This window comes from Nicotiana sylvestris, chromosome 1, assembly GCF_000393655.2.
Source record: "Nicotiana sylvestris chromosome 1, ASM39365v2, whole genome shotgun sequence".
NCBI lineage: Eukaryota > Viridiplantae > Streptophyta > Magnoliopsida > Solanales > Solanaceae > Nicotiana > Nicotiana sylvestris.
In genome coordinates this window covers 91,075,909-91,084,969 of record NC_091057.1, presented here as the reverse complement: position 1 = coordinate 91,084,969, position 9,061 = coordinate 91,075,909, and the positions used below count along the sequence as shown (strand labels likewise).

Sequence of the window (9,061 nt, the reverse complement as noted above, 5' to 3'; positions counted from 1 at the left end):
CCTAGTTTTCTAGTGTTTATCTGAGAAATTGTAGGTATCACAAATGCGAGGAATTTGTTTGCAATTGCGACCTCGCATTTGCGAGGAAGCTACCGCAGTTGTGATGAAGGCAACAGGTGGGCAGCGCCGCATTTGCGACAATTGCACCGCAATTGCAAACCCTGCAGGGTCCGCATTTGCAACCCAGGATCGCATTTGCGATGAAAGCAGGAAGGGAGCCAGTTCGCAATTGCGAAGATTTTGTGGCAATTGCGAGTTCGCATTTGCGAACCTGATGTCGCAAACGTGACATCAGAGACCTGGGCACAACCTTTAAAAATGGGACTTAGGCCATTTATATTCATTTTATCTCTACACTTTGACAGTTTGGGAACTTTCAAGAGGGGATTTCAACATAGCATTGTGAGGTAAGTTAATTCTACTTAATGTGAGTTTAATACTTGGGTTTTGGGCAGATTAACACATAAAAATTAGTGAAAACTATATTTCCGCGTTGGCTTGCTTGACAATGGTGTTGGGAGCCATCACGATCTATTATGGAAATGGGTTGTGACAACATGGTATCAGAGCACTAGGTTCACGTAGGTCTCACAAGTCATGGGCAAACCTAATAGAGTCTTGTTGATCGATACAGAGGCGTCTGTATTGATCTTTGAGAAGCTATAGGGTGTTAGTAAAAACTACTCTTTATTCATTCCTGTTGTGCAGTGGTTGGTATACTAAATTTTCCTCTTCTATTTTCTCACAGATGGTGAGGACACACACAACTGATGTTCCGGACCCAAGAAGAGCTGCCCCCCATTGCTAGAGGCCGAGGCAGAGGCTAGGGGAGGGCACCGGCCCGAGATAGGGGAAAAGGGCATCCCAAAGCTATCCCAGTAGCATCGCCAGCAGATCCTGTATGAGATCCTATTATCGAGGAGTAGGGCAAGGTGCCCGCATCTGAGCCTACCCCGACAGACATTATGATAGCACCAAGATTGTAGGAGGTCATAGGTCGTATGCTACGATTAATGGATACCATGACTCAGGTTTGTTTATTTCCAACAGATCCAGCTACATCACAGGCAGGAGGGGGAGCACAGACCCCTACTGCTCAGGCTCATGGTCATGCAGCTATAGTGAATCAGACTCTGGGTGCACTACCCGCAGATGGGGCTCAGCCAGTTGTTGCAGTGGCGCCCCAGCCCAGACCATTTGTGGATGGTGACCCGTAGAAGTTATTGGATAGATGGACTAGACTTTACCCTCCTGTCTTCGGGGGTGAGATTCATGAAGATTCTCAGGACTTCATTGATAGGTACAGGGACATACTGCGCAACATGAGGATATTGGAGTCGCATGGGGTCGACTTCACTACTTTTTAGCTAGAGGGCAGGGCCCGCAGATGATGGCAGTCTTATGTTCTGGGTAGACCAGCATGTTCTCCTCCTATCACTTGGAGTCAGTTCACGCAATTGTTTCTAGACAGGTATATTCCACCCTCTGAGAGGGAAGAGCTACGGTGTTAGTTTGAGCAGCTTGAGCAGGGTCAGATGTCCGTGACCTATTATGAGGTGAGGTTTTCTGAGCTATCTCACCATGCACTAATGATACTTCCTACTGACGCAAAGAGGGTGCGAAGGTTTGTTGCAGGGTTGCATTCTGAAATCAGGGCCAATATGGCTCGAGAGGTGGAGATAGGGACTCCTTATCAGTTAGTAGTGGAGATTGCTCGGAGGATTGAGGACTACCATTTGAGGGGTAAGGAGCAAATGTAGTAAGATAAGAGGGATAGATTCTCCAGAGAGTTCAGAGGTGCCCCGGCTAGGGGCAGAGGTCAGTTTGGGATGGGACAGCCCAACAGGCCCCCATATTTAGCACCACCACCTGCTCGGGGTGCTCCAACGCGCCCCCATTTCAGAGCTATGCCAGAGAGTTCTTATCGCCCGCCAGCTATTCAAGGTTCCTCCGGTGGGTATTCAGGTCCTCAGGGTTCTTCTGAATCTTATTTTAGTGCTATGCCGGAGAGTTCATACCGTCCATCGGCTATTCAGGCTTCTTTCAGTGGGTCTACAGGCCATCAGGTTAGCCATCAGGGCAGCAGGCCGCCGCACTGCAGGGTTGTTTCGAGTGCAGAGACCTTGGTCATATGAGGAGATACTGCCCCAGGCTTCAGGGCAATGCAGTGTAGTAGGGTCAGCAGCCTATGATTTTAGCACCGGCTACCCTGCCACCTAGAGATGGAGGGCAGACTGGTAGGGGCCATCCTAGAGGTGGAGGTCGGGTAGGGAGAGGTCAGCCAACTACTGCTCATTCAGGTGGAGGCCAACTAGCCGGTGCTCCATCCAAATTCTACGCCCTTCCGGCCAGGCCAGATGCATTGGCCTCAGATGCCGTCATCACAGGTATTATTTCCATAGGCGGTAGAGATGCTTTGGTATTATTTGAACTAGGGTCTACTTATTCATATGTGTTATCTCTGTTTGCCCGTTTTCTGGTTATTTCTCCTGAGCCTTTGGGCACTCCTGTTCATGTGTCCACTCTTGTAGGCAATTTCGTGGTTGTGGATTGGATCTACCGATCCTGTGTGGTCAACTTCTATGGATTAGAGACTAGAGCAGATCTCCTATTGCTTGACATGATCGACTTTGAGGTCATCCTGGGCATGTATTGGTTATCTCCATATCACGCCATCCTAGATTGCCATGCCAAGACTGTTATATTAGCAATGCCAGGGGTGCTAAGGTTGGAATGGAAGGGTTCCACAGTTGATACATCTATTCAGGTTATCTCTTTCCTGAAGGCTCGGCAAATGGTCGAGAAGGGGTGTTTGCCATATTTGGCTTATGTTCGGGACACCACTGTAGAGTCTCCGACAATTTATTCAGTTCCAGTAGTTCGAGAGTTTTCCGACGTATTTCCTTCTGAACTCCTTGGCATGCCACCGGATCATGATATTGATTTCTATATTGATTTGGCTCTAGGCACCTAGCCTATATCTATTCCACTGTACTGTATGGCTCCTAAAGAGTTGAAGGAGTTGAAGGAGCAGCTTGAGGAGTTGTTAGCGAAGGGGTTTGTTAGGCCCAGTGTATCACCTTGGGGTGCACCAGTGTTATTTGTGAAGAAGAAGGATTGGACTATGCGGATGTGCATTGATTATCGCAAGTTGAACAAAGTCACCATCAAGAACAAGTATCTGTTGCCTCGTATCGATGATTTGTTTGACCAGTTGAAGGGTGCTAGGGTGTTCCCTAAGATCGACTTGAGGTCGAATTACCATCAGTTAAAGATTCGGGACTCGGATGTTCCGAAGATTGCATTTCGGACTAGATATGGCCATTATGAGTTTCTGGTGATGTCTTTTGGCTTGACTAATGCCCCAACGACATTTATGGACTTGATGAACAAGGTGTTCAGACCTTATATTGATTCGTTTGTCACCGTCTTCATTGACGACATCCTGATATACTCACGTTGCCTGGGGGAGCATGAGCAACATTTGAGAGTAGTACTTCAGACATTGCGAGAGCAGAAGCTATTTGCTAAGTTCTCCAAGTGTGAGTTTTGGCTAGAGTCAGTGGCATTCTTGGGGCATATTTTATCAGGAGAAGGTCTTAAGGTGGATCCCAAGAAGATTGAGGCAGTTTAGAGTTGGCCACGTCCTACTTCCGTGATCGAGATCAGGAGTTTCCTAGGGATAGCAGGCTATTATATACGATTTGTGCAGGGCTTTTCATCTATTGCATCACCTATGACTAGATTGACCCAGAAGGGTGCTCCTTTCCGTTGGTCCGATTATTGTGAGGAGAGCTTTCAGAAGCTCACGAAAACTTTGACCACAACACCAGTTCTTGTGTTGCCTTCAAGTTCAGGGATATATACGATATATTGCGACGCTTCACGCATTGGCTTGGGATGTGTATTGATGCAGGAGGGGCGAGTTATTGCATACGCTTCGCGTCAGCTGAAGGTTCATGAGAAGTATTATCCTGTGCACGATCTAGAGTTGGTTGCGATTGTTCATGCTCTTAAGATATGGAGGCATTATCTGTACGGGGTGTCATGTGAGGTTTATACTTATCATCGCAACCTACAACATTTGTTCACGCAGAGTGATCTTAATTTGAGGCAGCGCAAGGGGGTTGAGTTACTGAAGGATTATGACATCACCATTCTTTATCATCAGGGCACGGCAAATGTGGTCGCGGATACCTTAAGCAGGAAGACAGAGAGTATGGGTAGCTTGGCATTCATTCCAGCAGAGGAAAGGCCACTAACTTTGGACATTCAATCCTTGGCTAATAGACTTGTGAGGTTGGACATTTCAGAGCCCAGCCGAGTTCTTGCGTATGTGGTTGCTCCGTCTTCATTATTGGAGCAGTACAGGCCTGACAATTCGATGATCCACATCTGGTGGTTCTCAGAGAGACGATGCTTCAGGGAGGTGCCAAGGAGGTTTCTATTGGCGAGGATGTTATTTTGCGACTCCAGGGTCGTCTATGTGTTCCTAATGTTGATGGTCCGAGGGAAAGGATTCTAGAGGAGGCACACAGTTCGTAGTATTCCATTCATCCGGGAGCTACGAAGATGTATCGTGACTTGAGGCAGCATTATTGGTGGCGTAGGATAAAGAAAGACATAGTGGAGTATATGGCTAGGTGTTTGAACTACTAGCAGGTCAAGTATGAACACCAGAGGCCGGGTGGCCTACTTCAGCAGATGCCTATACCAGAGTGGAAGTTGGAGCGCATTACCATGGATTTCGTAGTTGGGTTGCCGCGGACTTTGCGGATGTTTGATTCAGAATGGGTCATTGTTGATAGGTTGACCAAGTCAGCCCACTTTATTCTAGTGGCAGCTACTTATACAGCAGAGAGGTATGCTCAGATCTACATTCGGGAGATAGTCTGATTGCACGGTGTGCCTATTTCCATCATATCAGACAGAGGCCCTCAATTCACTTCCCATTTCTGGAGCGCTGTTCAGAGTGAGTTGGGGACCCGTATAGAGCGTAACATGGCATTCCATCCTCAGACTGACGGGCAGTCCGAGCGGACAATTCAGATTTTGGAGGATATGCTTAGAGCACGTGTGATTGACTTTGGAGGACATTGGGATTAGTTCTTTCCCTTGGCAGAGTTTGCTTACAATAACAACTATCAGTCCAACATTGAGATGTCCCCATTTGAGGCTTTATACGGTCGGCGGTGTCGTTCTTTTACCGGGTGGTTTGATTTGGGTTAGGCTAAGTTATACGGTACAGATTTGGTACAAGATACCTTGGACAAGGTAAAGTTGATTCAGGAGAGGCTTCGCATAGCTCAATCCAGATAGAAGAGTTACGTATATCAGAAGGCGCGTGATGTATAATTCATGGTTGGCGAGAAGGTTCTCTTGAAAGTCTCGCCAATGAAGGGCATTATGAGATTCAAGAAGAAGGGAAAGTTGAGCCCAAGGTTTATTGGCCCCTTTGAGTTTTGAGACGAGTTGGGGAGGTTGCTTACGAGCTTGCTTTACCCCTAGCTTATCAGGAGTTCATACTGTTTTTCATGTATTGATGCTTCGGAAGTATCATGCCGACTTGTTCTATGTGTTAGACTTCAGTACTATTCAGCTGGATGAGAGTTTGGGTTATGAGGAGGAGCCAGCTGCCATTATTGATAAACAAGATCGTCAGTTGAGGTCCAAGAGGATTTCTACGGTGAGGGTCCAGTGGAGGAGCCAACCAGTCGAGGAGGCAACCTGGGAGTCCGAGGAGGACATGCGGAGCAGATATCCACATTTATTCAGTAGCTCAAGTACTTTTCTATGTCCGTTTGTGGACGAACGTTTCTTTAAGAGGTGGAGAATGTAACGACCTAACTGATCGTTTTGCTTTTTAGAACCCCGTTCCCCTAAATAAAACTTATTTACGACCTGCGGGGAGGATTGGTTCGGGAGTTGGAAGGAATTGGGTTGAAATATGCTCATTTGATTCCTTGAGATTTTCTTAAAAGACTAAGTTTGACTTTGGTCAACATTTTTAGCAAACAGACCCGGATTCGTGTTTTGACGGTCCCGGAGGGTCCGTAGGAAAATATGGGACCTGGACGTATGCCCAGAATCGAATTCCAAGGTCCCTAGCCCGAGTAATGAATTTTTATTAGAAATTGTTGAATTGAAATTTTAAGGATTTAATGAAAAGGAATAATGTTTGATCACATTGGTATCGGGCCCGTATGTTGGTTTCAGAACCCGGTACAGGTTCAATATAATATTTTAGTATTGTATGTGAAATTTGGTAAGAAACAGGACTGATTTGACGTGATTCAGACGTCCGGTTGTAAGGATAGGAATTTGAATGTTCTTTAGGATTTCATGTGTTTTGGTGTTGAATCCGTAGTTTTAGGTGTTATTTTGGTGATTTGATCGGTCGAGCAAGTTTGTACAATGTTGTTAGACTTGTGTGGGTATTCGGAGTGGAGCCCCGAGGGCTCGGGTGAGTTTCTGGTATTTTTGTGAGAAATTGCAGGTCTCGCAAATGCGAGGAATTTGTTCGCAATTGCGACCTCGCATTTGCGAGGAAACCACCGCAATTGCGATGAAGGCAGCAGGTGGGCAGCGTTGCGTTTACGACAATTGCACCGCAATTGCGAACCCTGCTAGGTCTGTATTTGCGACCCCAGGATCGCATTTGCGATTAAAGCACTAAGGGAGCCAGTTCGCAATTGCTAAGATTTTGTGGCAATTGCGAGTTCGCATTTGCGAACCTGATGTCGCAAATGCGACATCAGAGACCTGGGCACAGCTTTTGAAAACGGGACTTAGGCCATTTATTTCATTTTATCTCTACACTTGGGCGGTTTGAGAGCTTTCAAAGAGGGGATTTCAACATAGCATTGTGAGGCAAGTTAATTCTACTTAATGTGAGTTTAATGCTTGGGTTTTGGGTAGATTAACACATAAAAATTAGTGAAAACTATGGGATTACAGCAAGACCTAGGGTTTTGATAAAAGTTAGATTTAACCACAAAATTTGTTATGAAATGAATTAGAAATCATATATTATTGATCTTTAGGTTATAGAGAACAACTTCCTTCGAAAAATTTCGGAATCCGGGCACGTGGGCCCGGGATCGGATTTTAGGAAACTTGTGTTTAAGGTTGGGAAATTGCTTAAATAGCTAGAATATGATCTTGTAAGCTTATATTGACTAGTTCCTACCTCATTTAACTAGTTTTGGATTGTTCGGCTCCAAATTGAGGTCTTGGGCTCGTTCTTGGTATTTGAAGTACACTTTGGAGCTAGGTAAGTATCCTTTCTAACCTTGTAAGAGGGAATTGTCGCCATAGGTGTAATAATTGAATAATTTGCTACTAAATGCGGGGGCTACGTACGCACTAGGTGACGAGAGTTCGTGCGTAGCTACTATTATGTTAATTATCCGGGTAGTCTAGGATCCGTATCATGCTACATTTGTGAATATCTCTATATTTTCTTGCTAATGCGATCACTTAGGATATGCTAGAGACTTGGAAAGTAATATAAGTGAACGTATACACTTGTTGGACACTTGTATGAATTTTTTGAAAATAAATGCGCCTTCATGTGTTTTTATTGACATTAATTGATATTTGTAGATCGGGTCGATCGCCTCAGTCGAAATAGGTGCATCTATGGTTCGCGCCATTCGACCCTCTGGCAGTGCTCAATTTATTTTCTGTTGGAGCGGGCCGTCGACCTCGGCATAATGTGCGCATGATATCTATGTGAAATCTTATCAATGACTTGTTCTGCTAAATACTTGAAATATAATTGGTTAACTGAAAAATTGTTCAGAACTTGACTTATTACCTCTTGCTACAAACTGTTGATTATTTGCGGCTCTCATGCTTAGCATAACATCTTATTAAATTATTTGACCGTAGTAAGTATCTAGTCGACCTCTCGTCTCTACTTCTTCGAGATTAGACGGGATACTTACTGGGTACATATTGTTTATGTACTCATACTACACTTTTGTACTTAATTGTACAGGATCTGAGGCAGGTACATCTAGCTATAAGTCTGGTGCGCGCCCCTGATTCATAGTCCGAGACTTCCACGGTGAGCTGCCCCCTTCCTGTGCCGTTCAGCAGCTTGATGGAGTCTTTCTTTACTTTTGCTGTCTTTTCTACCTCGGACAGTAGGATAGTTTTATTCTTTTGTTCATTCTACTAGTTGCCCACTACTTGTGACACCAGGTTTTGGCACACACATTAGTAGACTATTATTTTGGGGTTGTATAATTATTTTTGGCACATTACTGATCATTTCTGGTTTTAACTTTAACTTAAGGAATTGCTGCACTTACTTTTGGTGAAAGTAAAATGAGAATTTAACTATATTTCCGCATTGGTTTGCCTGACAATGGTGTTGGGCGCCATCACGATCTATTATGGAAATGGGTCGTGACAAGAACCCTCTCTATCTAGAGCCCGTTTGGATTCGCTTATTTTAAGTGATTTTAAGCTAAAATTGCTTTTAAGCTATTTTGTAGTGTTTGAATAAAGTAAAAAAGTGCTTTTAAGCACTTGTTTTAAGCTAAAATAACCAAAATTAGCCAAAGCCAAAAGCTAAAATTCCTAACTTATGGCTTTTAGCTGAAAAGTCACTTACAACAAGCCCATCCAAACGGGCTCCTATTCTCTCTTCTAATGATTACAACCATATTCCTAGAAATTAGGTTCCATTCCCTTTCAAATTAGGTTCCGATCAATTTCCATAAGAATTTTTATTTAAGTAGCTTAGCATATGCATTTTCATATTTTTATTTTATTTTTCACATTATCAATGTATAACAGGTTTAGAGAAATTTCTAAAATATAAAAACAATAATTATAATTATTGGCGTAAATATGTTTTTGATATATAAAGAAGGAAAATATTTTTTTGATATTACAATTTAGAGCTAGTTCCAAAATATAAAAATAATATATATATAATTGGAATAAATAAAAAAATTTATATACAAAGAAGGAAAATAAATTTTGACATACACAAAAAAGGAAAAAAAAGCTTGTGATATCTATTTTAGTATACACATTATTTGATGTG

At 43.7% G+C, this 9,061-nt stretch overlaps 1 protein-coding gene across 1 annotated transcript; it reads left to right on the top strand.

The window, feature by feature from the left end:
• The first annotated feature begins 2,188 nt into the window (after positions 1–2,188).
• On the top strand, positions 2,189–2,974 carry LOC138872171 (uncharacterized). Its single transcript, XM_070150298.1, has one exon. It carries the CDS (start codon positions 2,189–2,191, stop codon positions 2,972–2,974), a length of 786 nt encoding a protein of 261 aa, XP_070006399.1.
• Positions 2,975–9,061: the final 6,087 nt, after the last annotated feature.

Bases quoted from the DNA above. Each gene is read 5' to 3' on its own strand.
- LOC138872171 (XM_070150298.1), top strand. From the start codon at position 2,189: ATGATTTTAGCACCGGCTACCCTGCCACCTAGAGATGGAGGGCAGACT.